General features: G+C 51.9%; 1 protein-coding gene and 2 pseudogenes across 1 annotated transcript; all 3 read left to right on the forward strand.

Annotated features, from left to right (window-relative positions):
• Positions 1-1,396: 1,396 nt before the first annotated feature.
• Positions 1,397-8,606, forward strand: LOC144158630 (uncharacterized). Its single transcript, XM_077689649.1, has 3 exons — positions 1,397-1,596; positions 8,088-8,176; positions 8,269-8,606. Exons 1-3 carry the CDS (start codon positions 1,472-1,474, stop codon positions 8,604-8,606), a joined length of 552 nt encoding a protein of 183 aa, XP_077545775.1. The 5' UTR covers positions 1,397-1,471.
• A 205-nt stretch (positions 8,607-8,811) lies between these two features.
• LOC144158629 (uncharacterized) lies at positions 8,812-10,132 on the forward strand (annotated as a pseudogene).
• LOC144159869 (uncharacterized) lies at positions 9,985-10,736 on the forward strand (annotated as a pseudogene).
• The last annotated feature ends 5,446 nt before the right edge of the window (positions 10,737-16,182 follow it).

A 16,182-nucleotide genomic window follows, 5' to 3' on the forward strand; every position in this document is an offset into this window, starting at 1 on the left:
CCCGCCTTCAAGATGCCTTATATTTTCCTACTGGCATACCAGTCAGCGAAGCGTCGCATGTGCGCTTGTGCAGCGCTTCTGTGAAGCGACCTTGACTTGGAGCTAGATGCAGTGTACAAACTAACCAAGTAAAAAAAGGCAAATTCTACGATTCACAAACGTGTCCTGGCTTCGTTTCAACTGAGCGAACGAATTGCGACGACCCGTCGGCGGCCGGCGGACGAAACGCTGGGCCGACTGACTGTCTGAAGGCCGGGGAGCCGTGCAGTAGCGCAGCCAATTGCCAGCTTATCCCCTCCTGACGTCACACGAAAACGCCGCAGAAAATGGGCGAGCGTAAAGAGAGGAGGACAGCATTTTCGAATTAATTTTTCTACTAAATAAAATCGCGTAAACGCGCCCAGGGTGGTCGAAACATGGCCTGGGGACTCCGGACTACAATTTGCGCAAGTAATCCCGCAATGTTTACATATCACTTCAGTGTCCCTTTAATACCGTTCTGGACAAGAAACTTCTCCGTCACTCTATGGGAGAGCTTGATATGGTGCCAAGAACGGCCGCTACGCGGCGCAAGCTGTCTTAGGGGGGCCATCGCCCCGCTGCACCCGGCTGAACGCACTGGCAGCGGCGGCAGATCGAAGGCGTTGTGTGGAGGCAGCTCGCGGTATTCCTTCCACCAAAATTTCTGCATCAGCGTCACGCGAACGTCATGTGCCAGTGCACCGCGTTCAAGGTGGACGGCATGAAAATTTGAATGAACAATGCCTAAGACGTGCTGTGTGATGTGCTGCAGCTCCGGATACCGAAGCAACAACAACAAAAAAAAAAGGCGTCTCTCTTCTGCTTCTCAAGTAGCGCCGAACTTCGAGAGAAATGGAAGAGAGCTATACCGCGGTTGGAAGCTGGTGGTTTCAACTTCGAAAGCAAGAACATTCGGGTTTGCGAAAAGCATTTTGATGCTAGCGACGTTGTAAGAACCGACGAGCACATCGTGAACAGGGTGGTCGCGTAGAGACTGAGGCTTCGGACGGATGCCGTTCCAAGGATTTTTGACGGGCTCCCGGCCTACCTGACAAAGCCGAAACTGCGTTCCAGGCCAGCGATTCAGAAGCAACTATCGAAGAGGCGGCGCGAATTGTCACCTGAATGAGCAGCAGTGGAATGCCAAAATGCGAACACCGACTCGGCAGGAGAAGCTAGTGACGGTAAGCTCTTGCGCCGGTTTGGTCGCGGCATTCCTTTGTTCTTTCAGTCGCATGACCCTGTGTTATAGCGGCTGGTGACATTGAGGTGCTTCTGAATAGTGTTATTGAATTGTTTTACCGATGCAGCAGCCAGCGATAGCGGACACGCAGATCAGGCCTGCCAAACGGAACAGGCAGTGTGTTCATTTCTTGAGGTGCAGGCGCTGAGGACGCATCTTTCTAGTACGAGGCAACAACTTGAACGGTGTCAGAAGCAGCTTGCAAAGATGAGAGTCCTGGCCAACAAAAATGCAAGACTTGTGCAAAACCTGGACAAACTATCCACCCGCGAGAAGCTTATTTTCGATCAGTGCATCATGAAGGCAAACGCGAAATCTTCGAAAGCTGCCAGGTAAGCTTCATCCACACATAACTCCCAAGAAGCTTTGAATATAACGGCACATATTTTTTGTGCCACGACTTGTGAATATTTTTTAAGAGCAGTGCACGCTATTATTGCATGTCAGAGTAATCCTAAATTTCCCGCTTTGCATGATCGCACAATGCAAGCTGTCTGTTGCTCTTGTACTGGAGTAGGGTGCATGTTAATATTGCCGCGAACCATGCATTGGGTTTGTTTATTTGTGTTTTGCTTTTACCGCCCGGCTGCGCCGGTCTGTGTTATCTCCGTGCCAAGGGAAGCGCGTGTTCGATTCTTTCTTTCTGTGCCGCATGTGTTATCTGTTCAGATAGGGAGAGCGTTCCGATCTAACGTGAACATCCCGGAATAATCTTCTTGCATCTACAATGTTCTCGATGCGAATCGACGGTTCCAGAACCACGCGCGCCAAAAGATAAAAAGCCTGCAGAGCAGACGCCGGGGCATTCGATTCTGCGACGCTCGCCGACGCACGTACGTCACTTTGTTGACCACTGCTTCGCCGTCTCTGTATTCTTTTCAGTTGTTAGGGGAGCACAAGTTCGCTCCAATAAACTTGTTTCTTTTCCAAACAACTGCTTCGTCCTTGGCTACGTGACATCTGGTGGAGGTGCTGGGTACGCACCCTTCATGCCCACTACAACCTCTGGAAGCCGCCAAGCCAGTCCAACAAGAGCCAGCCTCCGCGTGCAAGATTTACCACCCGAGTTCGGTCTACTACCGGAGAAGACGAAGAAGAAAAACGTCGCAACCAGCACCATGCTCAACCAAGCCAATCCTCCTGTCGTTCTGCAGCAGCCACGGGAACCGCCATCATTCCGAGGAGCCCCCGCAGAAGACCCAGAAGAATGGTTGGAGAAACTGGAGCGCGTCCGGAAATTCAACAGGTGGGACGACGCAGAAACGTTCCGGCACGTTTTCTTTTACTTGGAAGATTCGGCTCGCACTTGGTTCGAGAACCACGAGAGCTCCTTGACAAACTGGGCTCAGTTCAAAAGCGAGTTCACTAAGACCTTCACTACCGTCGTGCGGAAAGAAAGAGCCGCCCTTTTGTTGGAAACGCGCACGCAACACCCCAATGAAGGCGTCTTGATCTTCGTTGAGGAGATGAAGCAGCTATTTCGCCGCGCGGATCCCGAAATGACGGAAGAAAAGAAGTTGCGGTTCTTAATGCGCGGAGTGAAGGAGGAACTGTTTGCCGGACTTGTCCGAAATCCGCCCAAAACCGTCGCCGAATTCGTTACCGAAGCCAGCACCATTGAGAAAGCCCTCGAGATGCGTGCTAAGCAGTATGACCGCAACTTTGTTGGCGCGGCCAATGCGAACGACTTTGGCAGCACGCGGATCCCGGCCGACAGCCTACGCGAGACTATCCGCGAAATAGTGAGGGAGGAGCTGCGGAAACTGCTCCCGACGCCGCCGCAACCACAAGTCGCTTCTCTTACCGACGTCATTAGAGAAGAAGTGCAGCAAGCGCTGGGAACTTCAACGACGCCAGTAGCACCTCGCGAGCCGCAAACCATGACCTACGCAGCTGCTGTACATCGCCCTCGCCCACCTGCACCCTATCGTCACGAGGCTCCGTACCGTCGTCCCCTCTCGCCGGCCCGACCACCTGCGGCGCAACCCCCTGCCCCAAGGAAGACCGACGTGTGGCGAACGTCAGACAATCGTCCGCTGTGCTACCACTGCGGAGAGGCCGACCACGTCTACCGTCGCTGCCCCTACAGGAGGCTCGGTTTGCGAGGGTTCTCCGTCGACGCACCCCGCCCCCGAACTGGCCAGCGCCCATCGGAGATCGAAGAGTACCTGTCCAACACCAGCCGTCGACCAGCAGGTTTCAACCGTTCGCCGTCGCCCTACCCATACCAATCGCCGAACCGCCGTAGCAATGCTGATTTCGCACGTGGAAGGTCCCCCAGCCCACGCGGGGGAAACTAAAAGCAGCAACTTCTGGAGGTGAAGTTGCTCTACGGCGAAAAACTGGAAACCCTCCAACGACGCAAGGACGCGCTGAAGACAGTGATTCACGACATGCCCTCATCCCGACGACCCGACCTAACCCTGACGAGACTCCCGAACACGACGACAGCTATACGCCGCGACGCTTACCCGACCTGACCGAGACGTCCGCTGAGAAGACGTGGACAACGACGACGCACAGTGCCCGACCGTCAACACGCACAAGCCGAGATGCGACGCCCCGACGCACCCGGAACTCGAGGAAGGCGGCATCCGACGTCAAGGTGTCCATCGACGGTTTTGATGTAGTCGCCCTCGTAGACACGGGAGCCGACTACTCCGTAATGAGCGGACCATTTGCGTCTAAGCTGAAGAAAGTTATGACCAGATGGGACGGTCCGCACATACGCACAGCAGGAGGCCACATCGTGACGCCAAGTGGAACGTGCACATCGCGCGTCACCATAGACGGCACGACGTACCCTGCAGTGTTCGTCGTTTTGCCCAACTGCTCCCGCGACGTAATTCTCGGAATGGACTTTTTGACAGACAACGGCGCAATAATCGATCTCCAGACGAAGTCGATAACTTTTTCCTCCGACCACTCCATGACGCCGGAATCGAACCCCGAATACTGTGCAGCTGTAAGGATCGCCGATGATCACGTCACCCTGCCACCCCGCGCAAGCTTGATGATCACCGTCTACTGTGAAGGTGCTGCTCCCGACGTCGACGCTATCGTGGAGAGTGACCGAAGGTTGCTTCTTGACCGCGGTGTGTCTGTCGCAAGAGGCATTGCGCGGTTTAAGCAGCGCAAATCCCACATTTTGGTCACCAATTTCACCGAGGAGTACCAGCATTTAAACAAGGGCGCTGCAATTGCGTTCGTCGAAGAAACGCAACAAGCAAGTGACGTGATAGCAGTCGCCGACTTTGAACGCGCACCCGACGATACCTTCAAGCTTCCGCACCCCTTCGACGTGAATCCGGCGCTACCGCAAGAAGAAAGGAACAAGTTATTGGCTTTGCTGCGTCGCTACAGCGAGTGTTTTTCGTCGAACTCAAAGTTACGTCAAACACCTCTGGCGAAGCACCGGATAATAACCGAGGATGGAGCCCGACCTACCCGACAGTCACCGTACCGCGTCTCTTCCCACGAGCGCGAAGCCATCCGGACTCAAGTCGACGACATGCTCAACGACGACATTATACAGCCATCGAAAAGTCCGTGGGCTGCGCCGGTCGTACTCGTGAAGAAAAAAGACGGCACACTGAGGTTCTGCGTTGACTACCGGCGATTGAACAAGATCACCAAAAAGGACGTGTACCCCCTGCCACGAATCGACGACGCCCTCGACCACCTCTGCCATGCGAGATACTTCTCATCGATGGACCTGAAGACCGGCTACTGGCAAATTGAAGTGGACGAGAGAGATCGAGAGAAGACTGCATTCATAACCCCGGACGGCCTATACGAGTTCAAGGTAATGCCGTTTGGGCTATGCACGGCACCAGCAACGTTCCAAAGAGTCATGGACACTGTGCTAGCTGGCCTGAAGTGGCACACCTGCCTCGTATACCTCGACGACGTTGTGGTATTCTCCCGGACTTTCGACGAACACCTCGCAAGGTTGCAGTCTGTACTCGAGGCCATCCGTACGTCGGGTTTAACGCTGAAGCCTGAAAAGTGCCGCTTCGCGTACGAGGAACTGAAGTTTTTGGGCCATGTCGTCAACGCCGCGGGAGTCCTGCCTGACCCGGCGAAAACTTCAGCCATAGCGAACTTCCCAAGGCCGAAAGATAAGAAGGGCGTGCGTAGATTTCTTGGACTGTGCGCATACTACCGGCGCTTCGTCGCAAACTTCGCACGCATTGCAGAGCCGCTAACGCGCTTGACGAAAGATAGCACCGCTTTCAGCTGGCAAGACGACCAAGAAAAGGCATTCTGCGAGCTGCAAAAACACCTGCAAAGCCCGCCCGTGCTCGCTCATTTCGACGACAACGCCGAAACGGAAATACACACGGATGCCAGTGATATAGGCTTGGGTGCCGTCCTTGTCCAAAAACAAAGCGGGTGCGAAAACGTAATCGCTTATGCCAGCCGTGGTCTGTCGAAGGAGGAGAAAAACTACTCTGCCTCCGAAAAAGAGTGCCTGGCTATTATATGGGCCATTTCAAAATTTCGCCCATACGTGTATGGCAGACCGTTCAAGGTTGTAACAGACCACCATGCGCTGTGTTGGCTCGCCAATTTGAAGGACCCCTCTGGCCGTCTTGGGCGGTGGAGTTTGCGCCTGCAAGAGTTCGACATTACAATCGTCTACAAATCCGGCAGGAAACACTCCGACGCCGACTGCCTATCCCGCGCCCCTGTCGACCCACCACCACAAGACTCCGATGAAGACAGTGCGTTCTTCGGGGTTGTTACGGAGAGCGACCTAGCCGCCCAGCAGCGTGCCGACCCCGACTTGCGAGTAATGATCGACTACCTCGAAGGACGAAACGTCGCCGTACCTAGAGCGTTCAAGCGTAACTTACCAGCATTCAGCCTCAGAAACTCCGTCCTCGTGAAGAAGAATTTCAGCCCCGGAACAAGAACGAATTATCTACTTGTCATCCCCGCAGACCTTCGTGACGAAATTTTGGAAGCGTCCCACGACGACCCGTCTTCCGGACATCTCGGCACAGCTCGCACTATTGCAAAAATTAAGGCGAAGTACTTCTGGCCCCGCCTTACATCCGACGTCACCCACTACGTTCGGAGTTGCCGGGACTGCCAGCGACGAAAAACGCCGCCGACAAGACGCGCCGGACTTCTACAACCGATCGCCGTCCCGCGGAGGCCCTTTCAACAAATTGGAATGGACCTTCTAGGCCCGTTCCCGACGTCACGATCGGAGAACAAGTGGATTGTCGTAGCGACAGACTACATGACGCGCTACGCAGAGACCGCCGCTCTTCCGCGGGGGACTGCACAAGAAGTCGCCAAGTTCTTTATAAACCAAGTTGTGCTGCGACATGGAGCCCCTGAAGTCCTAATCACGGACCGCGGAACGGCCTTTACCGCGGAGCTGGTGCAAGGAATCTTACGCTACAGCAACACGGATCACCGAAGAACGACGGCGTACCACCCCCAAACGAACGGACTAACAGAACGCCTGAACAAGACAATTGCGGATATGCTGTCCATGTACGTCGACGTTGAACATAAGACTTGGGACGAAGTCCTCCCGTATGTCACGTTTGCGTACAATACAGCGACGCAGGAAACTACGCAGATGACACCGTTCGAGCTTGTCTACGGAAGACGACCGACTACGATGCTCGACGCCATGCTTCCGCATGTAGAAGACGACGACCTCAACGCCGACGTCCAAGGATACCTTCAACGTGCGGAGGAGGCCCGCCAGCTCGCTCGAGTTCGTATAAGGGACCAGCAGCTGGTGGATGCCGGCCGCTACAACCTCCGACGCCGAGACGCCGAGTACCAACCAGGGGATCGTGTGTGGGTTTGGACTCCCATCCGACGACGCGGACTGAGCGAGAAACTTCTGCGACGGTATTTCGGACCCTACCAGATTCTGCGACGTGTTGGCCAACTTACCTACGAAGTGATCCCCGATGGTGACTCCGGCACATCACGACGACGTACGCGGCCCGAAGTCGTCCACGTGGTTCGCTTAAAACCTTTCTACGAACGATGACGAACTTTTATTTTCATTTTCGGACTGTCGCTTATGTTAGCATCGGGTCGATGCACTCTTAGAGGGGGGATAATGCCGCGAACCATGCATTGGGTTTGTTTATTTGTGTTTTGCTTTTACCGCCCGGCTGCGCCGGTCTGTGTTATCTCCGTGCCAAGGGAAGCGCGTGTTCGATTCTTTCTTTCTGTGCCGCATGTGTTATCTGTTCAGATAGGGAGAGCGTTCCGATCTAACGTGAACATCCCGGAATAATCTTCTTGCATCTACAATGTTCTCGATGCGAATCGACGGTTCCAGAACCACGCGCGCCAAAAGATAAAAAGCCTGCAGAGCAGACGCCGGGGCATTCGATTCTGCGACGCTCGCCGACGCACGTACGTCACTTTGTTGACCACTGCTTCGCCGTCTCTGTATTCTTTTCAGTTGTTAGGGGAGCACAAGTTCGCTCCAATAAACTTGTTTCTTTTCCAAACAACTGCTTCGTCCTTGGCTACGTGACAATATTGAAAATGACAAGGCATTTTGAAACACGTTGGTTGTGTATTGCGGTATGAGGAAATATGGTGTAATGCATGTCGTGCATCTTCTTTTTTCTGCTTGCTGTGGTTATGTACTTGCACTGTTGACTCACCAGCCTCGGTTTACCTGGATGCACGAGCCTGCACTCTCTTTAGATAAAAAAGCATGGATCTATAACTGCCTACTGCTGAAGATTAAGTCGACAGCGGTGTATACATTCCTTCACGAGAATGAATACCTTGCCTTGCCCAACCCTCGCACCCTCTACACGTGCCTGAGGAGCCTCAAGGCTGACTTTGGTTTTGACAGCAGTCTATTCACCGTTCTCAAAGACAAGCTGCAAGTACTTCCTCGGAGAGAGCGTCGAGGTTTGGAACAATACACAAACTTACTACTGCATTCTACGACTTCATATCTCATATATGGGCTGCATGTCTAAAGAGATGTATTTTTTTTACAGGTGTCCTGATGTTCGATGAGATGAGCGTAAGAAAGAGTGTGCACATTAGGGAGTCAGACGTGGCTCTGCTCGGAAAAGTTAACTTCGCTGAGCACACAAGACCCTCGGACTGCGAGAAAGATGGCGATCGCGTCCTGGTCTTTCTCTTCCCACCATTTCTGGGAGGGTGGCCGCAGACTGTTGGGACCTTTTGTTCTTCCGGTGCAGCCCCTGGTTCAATGGTGGCCAAGTTGTTGCTCCAGTGCATTGTGCACCTTTTGAACCCTGGTGCTGTTGTCGATGCCGTTACGCGCGGCAATTCAACGCCAAATCGTTTACCTTTAAGGAGCTTGGGTTAGTGTCTGGGGACATGAGTTACATTTGTCAAATTAAGCGTTGAACACAACTAACTGCATCGCTGCCTCCTTTCCAGAGATAAACAGTGACCAGAAACAGCTGCAAACTTCATTCCAGCATCCATGTGACCCTTCACGGACAGTGCAGGCACTAATTGACCTACCGCATGTCTTCAAATGCATAAGGAACAATCTTCAGAAGGTTGGAAAGTTTCTGGTAAGCAGTAATTCGTATCTCCATCAGGTTACTCCCTTTGCGAGCAGTTGCTTCACTTTTAAATCGCAGCTACCGCAAGGACATGAGGTCCATCACTGCCACTACTCTGCCCTGCTGGAGTACGAGGAGCAACAGGCTGGCCTTCGTGCTGTCCCGAAGCTCACAAGGGCTCGCATCTTCCCCAACGCCTTCCAGAAGATGAGTGTGCGGCTTGCTGTTCAGGCGAGTAACCACTCTTAGTAATTAGTAAGGCTACTTACAGGCGAACTAATGACACAAAACTTTGCTGATGATTTGCTAACAAACAATGTCAGAAAAGACAAATTTCAATGCAAAGAGCTCTTTCGTTCAAAAACAGTGTGCCGTCGTTTTCAGCGGAAGCACAGCGTCTGCAATGGAGTTTTATAGAAAGCAAGAAGGCTGCCAGAAGCTAACAACTCCACGGCTACATACGACTTCACGAAGCAGATAAACGATCTATTTGACTGCCTCAAATAGAGAAGACCACAGGACGTGCAATACAACGAAGCAGAGCACATAGCGGTGAGCGAGTAAATAACATCCAAATATCTTTTTCTTCTAGTGTACTCAAGGTTAATATTTCTTGCATTGCAGACATTGAAAATGAACATAAAGTGGCTAGAGGATAGCTGCACATGCATAGAGAGCCTGCCAAAGCACAGGCAAGTGTGTTTCCTTAGCAAACCAACTTGTGGTGCACTGAGGATAACAGTGCACAGCACGGTGGCCCTGATTGATCGCCTCTTGAAGTCGGCTTCCGTTACGTCCTAGTTAGAAACCTCGGCCAAGACCCTTTAGAGGTAATTCAGGTACTTTTTGGCACTGTGTGTTGGTACAGATATCCTTCTTTTTCCCTGTCCAGCGCTTCTGTGGGATAGCCAGGCATGTTGCAGGAGACGTGGGCCAACCAACTGTTCAGCAGTTTTCGTTTATATACCGGATGCTGTCGGTGAACAACCTCGTGCGGCCACCTAAGCGAGCTTCAGTTGACGGAAGCGGGCCACAACTGCTTCTCACTTTGCAAGGTCTTTTTGACAAGGAAAAGCCCTCTACGACTCAGGTATTTTGCAGTTTGTGTCCTGTATTTGTCCTGAAGTTTCCTTTCTATCGCCTTGAAAATTTCAGGTGGACACACTAGCTGTTTTGCTGGACGATTTCCTGCTGGAGCCAACAACAGTCTGCGTGGAGAACATTGGCCCCCTGTCGACCAAAGACTCCATTCTGGATTACCTCGGCGGATATGTGGCCAAGAAGTTTTCTTTCTACTTTGGATTGCTTAAGAAACGATGTTGAGCGCAACACGTCAGCCATCTGCATTGATCCAAACAAAATCGAGGGGCTATTTGAAAGTACCCAGAAGCCGCCTTCTTGCTAACCTGAAAACTGTTGAAGAACATGTAGAGACGTACAAGGTGCAAAAAATTGCATGCGGCAACGTGTACGCGAGGATTGTTGAGGGAATTTTGCTCGACAGCCGCGCAGCGTCAGCAAGGGTAGGTTCTGTGTTGCACTTTTTAGGGACAACAGCTGAGCTTGTACACTTTTTTTTTAGATGTAGATCACATATCTGCACGCGATAAAAAAACAAAGCCTCACGGGCAACTGTGCGCGGTTCATGCCGTGCAAGTGGTGGGCGGAAGCCACAGTGTTAAGCATAATGGCTGTGTATGTGTGAGCACGCCTGCCCATTTGTATATAGTGTATATCTTGCATACATTAGACTGTAATATTTTTGTACTATTGATATTTATGTGTATATAGTGTCAATAGTGTATATTCAAATTCAGTTTATTTTGCATTTCGTACATTGCAAAAAGTGCAGGAGAGGGGACAGAAACCTGATGCTATATCGGCTTGACTGCGTCCCATCCCTCCTTACAAGGTAGTGATCTAGGGCAGAGTGCAGCTGTTACTGAAATGAAATACACATTGTACAGTAGAGTAACAGATTGTGTAACATTACTGAAAACAGCAGTAATAGTTTCTAGTGCTTTTCTTCTCGAAAGTGTTGTTCTCAGTGTATTTTGTGTTAATAAATCATGTTTTCCAACTTTCACCTCATTACATGCACCTGCTGTGAATCTCCCATTCATAAGTACAAACCTGAGTACTCAGCGGCCTATCATTAGCACCAAATTCAAGATTTATTGCATGCTTTAAATCATAACCCCCCCCCAGCATCCAAAAAAAATGATATGGTGCCTCGGTAGTAGCAAAGGCGGCCGAGCAGCTACCACTGGCATCAAAAGGAACTTCCAGATTAGGCTGCTGCTGCAATGATCAAGCTGTAATAGCTGTCCCCAATGTCCTGTGCCAGGTCCGCCTTGAAGTGTGGGCCAAGAACGTTCTTAATCACGGAAGCGCACTTGGAGCGGCGCATTGGATACGCTCTTGCAGCTTCGCTGTCAGGAACATAGGTCGGCAAAACAGAAAGAACTCACTCAAACTCAATCACAATTTTTTTCATTCATGCTGTACTCAATCAAACTCAGACTCAAAAAGCTCGTCTGTTCACAAAATCACTCGTACTCACTCATCAAATACTCATTTGTAATCATACTCACTTGTACTCAAACTCATTTGTCCTCACGAGTATTCGTACTCAATCTGTACTCAAGAGTACTGAATCTGTACTCATGAGTACTCACTCTGTACTCATGAGTACTCATTCTGTACTCATGAGTAATCAATCTGTACTCATGAGTACTCAATCTTCTGTACTCGTGAGTACTACTCATTCTACACTCACGAGTACTACTCATTCTGCACTCATGAGTACTACTCATTCTGCACTCATGAGTATTCAATTTGTATTACTCACGAATAATCAACTTATCTGCACTGTTAGCTAGGTCGTATCTCGAATGGAAGAATAAATAGAAAAAAATAAACTGTTTAATTGATTAGAAAAACACAGGTTACATATATGTCAGGACAGAGGAAGAAACGTCTGACGTGGTGCACTGTCGTAGGGCGACTTACTGCGCGAAGGCGAGAGAGAGAGAGAGCGCGAAATGGAACGTAAGCACTCGCGTTGCGTCTGGCGTCTCCTCTTGTTTCAGGAATAAAACAACGAAGTCTAAGCCGGGTCGGGCTCAGGGGAGCTCGGGACTTGTCGGTGCGGCCGTGGCCATAAACTGCGGTTTTGTGCGTGTCTTCGGGTGGCAGCTTTTGTCGTCCGTTTTCGTTTCCGGGCGCGCTGATACTCTCGTAATCGTGCTCCAAATCTGGATTGTGCCTGCCCGCAGGCACAATGAAACGTTTGCGTAGATTGACGTCCATTCGTATCCAGATCACTGTCCGCTTATTCACAGATGCTCGATGCTGGCGTTGGTTTTTTATTGTTCCGTATACTAGAAACTTCGTTAAGAGGATGTTCGTCTCGTTAAGTTTCGGTGAATTTCAAATCTGCTTGATTTTATTGTGTGTGTGTGCCGTGGGATTGCCTTCGTCAGACCTGAACTTGACAGTGTTTACGGCGTTGTGTTAGCCGCGCCACTTCCGTCGGCGATTGTGTTCGTGTAGCTCGTCGCGTGCTTGATGCATATGGGGGCGTAGACGTACGGTTTGTCCGGTGTCGAGCTGCGCTGTGTAGGGATGGCATAGCTCGGCGCGTTGAGGACGTTGCTTGAATTGACGTGTGCGTTGCGTATGGTGCGGGAGCCGATTGGCTTTTCGTTTAGTGTGCGGTAGCGTGGCGTTTTCGTAGGGTGGCATGGCTGATCAGCCAAAGTCGTTGCAGCTCCGTGCTCGCAGTCACCGTGGTTGTTTCGGAAGTGAAACCGTTGTGGTGGCGAAGCGGGCGTAGTTCGTGCCGTCCGTTCGGTCCCATATTCCTTGGCTAGACTTCATCGTTAGGGCATTCGATGCCTTCGTCTGGATCGGGTTCATTCGTTGCCATTCTTGATGTGTCCGTGTCGTCGCTCAAGCCCTTGTCTTTTGCCCGTTGTTTCGAGAATGCTATAATCGCTATCTCTCCCATACAAGCAGGCTCCGTTCGTCCCGAGTTCGCTTGCTCGTGGTTACGTCCTCTTGTACGAAATGGTGTTTATCGTGTGAGTCTCGGTCGGAGCGTGGGTGCCGGGGATCTTGTTCGTTCTGGCTCGGACATGCCGCATGCGCTGGCCGTGTCGTTGCTCGTTGACGGACCTACCTAAACGAGTCTTATGTCGTTCGTCCGCTGGACATCGGGCTGGAGCAGCGGGTGCGGAGAGCTCGTACGTTCCGGTAGGGTTGAACCACGTGCGCTGGCTCTTTTGTTGCTTGTGGCCAGGTGATTTCTGCGGTTGTAACATTCGCTGGCCAAGTCCGGATAGCAGCAGTGGGAGCGGAGGATGTCGCGAATAGTAGTTTCCTCCGTTTGTGCTGGCTTGGTGGCGTTCCGTCCGCTGTGCATTTCGTTCGCCGTGGTCAGCTCCACTGGTTGAAGTTGGATGTCGTTCGGTGCCTCTGGTGCGTTTCGTGCGCTGTGCGTCCAGTTTTATCTAGGAAACTCCCCTATAATTGGTGTGCGGTTGTACGCCACGTATGGTGCATTTCGGCCGCCGTGCGTCTTGTTCGCTTGTCGTGGCCATATCCACCAATCCGGATGTGATGTCGTTGGTTGCGTGGACCGGTGGCGGGACAGCACGAGCGAAAAATGTACGTACTGGCTCCGTTGCGTTCCGTGCTCTCAGCGTTCCGTTCGGGTACGTCTGTACCGGAATAGCGGGTGCCAGGAACGTGGTGCCTTCTGGCTCGTGCACGCTGCGTACGTTGCGCGTCTCGTTGCTCGTTGCTGGAATGACCTGCGCGCGGGCGATGTAGCTCGTGGGTGATGTAGCAGAGCAACGTGTGTTCGTTATCTCGCCAGAAATGCACTGACCTTCAATGCGTTTCCGTAATCGTGACGATTACCTGGGAGATGTCCGGTGAGCACGAAATCACAATTTTGCATGCGTCGTATCGTTCATGTGCGTGCCGTCGTGCATTCTGCCTATGTCCGGATCTCGTGCAGTCCAGGCACCGTGGGAAACGTGCGGCCGGCTCTCGCCAGTTGTCTTTGAAAACTTTCTCGTTCATCACGCACTTTTAACAACTTACTTGATCATATTGTCAAGTTTCTTAAGATCGTTTTGTTGTACCTTGCGATAGGGCACTGCATATGTTATGCGGCTGATGACGAAGGCCTCCACTAGGCGGAGCGTCTCGCATTCCTGGATGCCCCCGTGTTTGCCTGATACTCGACCGATCATGCGGCTGATTTGTTCACACGTGGATTTAAGTTTGTTAAAGGAGTACTGACACGAAATTTCAAAGCTGAGATAACTATGTAAAACGCTTCCTTTTTATCAGGAGATATCTCCCAGCAAGTTTCAACAGCAACCGTTCAGCGAAACATATTTAAAATCCATTTTAATCTTCGCCCGCACGAGAAAGCCCAGAGCGGGCCGACATGACATCATCTGCTACGTGCCCCAAACTGCCGACGTCGGGGCTCCCGTAACGAAGCCGACGCGCTGGCTGTGGTTGGCGCGCGCTGCTCGGGCGTGTGTACACGTCATGGTTTTGGGACTGACGTCATGCTGCCCGGGCCTGTGGGGACGGCGAAGACCTCGGCCGGTCTGGGCGCGCGCGTGTGCTCGCTCGCGCGCGCTTCCAGAGAGGCAGCGATACGGCAAGAATGGTGACGCCATGTGATACATGCTGTCATGGCGGCCGCTCAGTGTTTTTTTGTTGAAACCGAAACTGGCACGAATAAACGACGCCGTAAATGAATGTTTACGCTGCGCTCGACCGTCTAATCTGTCATTCTATGATTATTGGGCTGATAGGCACGCATAGCAGCGAAAAAAACGTAACATAAAAATTTCGTGTCAGTACTCCTTTAAGGGCAATGGCGTTATTGCATTTGTTATTACTCCCTTCTAAAACGTCCACCGAACGTTTAACACAGCTCGGGATGCACAATACGATCACCGAGCTCATAGAGGCTCAGTACACGAGTCAAATCATGCGACTATCAATGACAACTACTGGCAGGCAAATCCTTGAAAACCTCTGCATCGCTCTACCCCCTACCACTGAAGACAGAGCGGCCATCCCTCCCCCTTGGCGCCGCAAACTAATCGTTAAACCTCTGCCCCGTAATATGCATCCTGACCGAAACTCAGGAAGAAGGCAAGCCCGAGCAACAGCCATAACAAAACAATATGGCAGCCGTAAAGGCGTGTATTATGTAGACGCAGCGGGGCCCACACCGGAGGGCATCTGTACGGTTGAGGTCCTGCATGAGGGAATACAGGTGGATGGACCATCGGTGAAAACGAGTAAAATTGAGTTTGCTGAAGAGACGGCTATAGCTTTGGCCGCCACTCACTCTGACGCAACGCACATAATGTCTGACTCAAAACAAGCTTGCCGAAATTTCATCAGGGGTCGGATAGCACTCCTAGCTAGAAAAAACATTCTCACAAATGCCAATCCAGAAATATCCGACACCATAAAACAACTTGTATGGGTACCTGGCCACGAGGGAGTAGAGGGGAACGAGTCTGCGCACAAGCCGCCCGAGCGTTTCTCCCCCGGAGTTCCTCTGACTTCCCAGGCTCTGACCGTACACTTGTACCTTACCCGCTAACCACATTCTCTGAGGTCACAACATACCTGCACCACGGTAGGCGGGAGTTCCCGGTGCCCGCCAAGGGCCTGGATAGAACTGAGGAGCGCCATCTTCGCCAACTGCAGACGGGCTCATTCTACAGCCCCGCAATGCTCAAACTCATCAACCCGTCCTTCTCGGGTTCGTGTAACTTCTGCGGTCAGTGGGCAGACACGTATCATATGGTATGGGCCTGCCAGTATAATTCCAGGGTTAAAAGTCAAAGTGAAGCCAACGAGGGAGGGCTAGGAGGCGGCCCTGTCCGGCTGCTCGGACCTAGAGTCTCAGCGGGCTCTCGTCCAGCGGGCACGGGCGGTGGCCTCGACCAATGGGATCCCGGACTAAGGAATACCACCCACGCAAGAAAGGCCTAACCGCCTCTCCCTCTCTTTAACTCTGTCTTGTACATTAAGAAAGTTTTTCCTCCTCCTCCTCACACAGCCTCCTGCTCTCAAACAGCGCCGCTTGCAGGGTCCTCTGCCGTTTGGTGTAGGAGGCAGCCTGAAGTATCCTTGGCACATTCGTTCGTTTGGAGAGATGGCAACGTTCTCCGTTGTCCTCTAGAAGACGCAAGACGATGTCGTCTTTACGGCCAGAGCAGGGTAGCCTTCGTAATCGTAGTGCGCTCATGAACTGCTGTTTCTTCGCAGAGGATAGGACGTAGCGTTCCGTTGAAGACAGCAGTGTGTTGACCACCACTG

This window comes from Haemaphysalis longicornis, unplaced genomic scaffold (assembly GCF_048455015.1).
Source record: "Haemaphysalis longicornis isolate Haplotype H1 unplaced genomic scaffold, Haemaphysalis longicornis Haplotype H1 scaffold_10, whole genome shotgun sequence".
NCBI classification, from domain to species: domain Eukaryota; kingdom Metazoa; phylum Arthropoda; class Arachnida; order Ixodida; family Ixodidae; genus Haemaphysalis; species Haemaphysalis longicornis.

Excerpts from the sequence above, each read along its gene's own strand:
- LOC144158630 (XM_077689649.1), top strand. The coding sequence starts at position 1,472 with ATGAGAGTCCTGGCCAACAAAAATGCAAGACTTGTGCAAAACCTGGAC. Across the intron at positions 1,597-8,087 it reads AAATCTTCGAAAGCTGCCAG|GAGCCTCAAGGCTGACTTTG; the intron begins GTAAGCTTCATC and ends CACGTGCCTGAG. Across the intron at positions 8,177-8,268 it reads TCCTCGGAGAGAGCGTCGAG|GTGTCCTGATGTTCGATGAG; the intron begins GTTTGGAACAAT and ends TTTTTTTTACAG.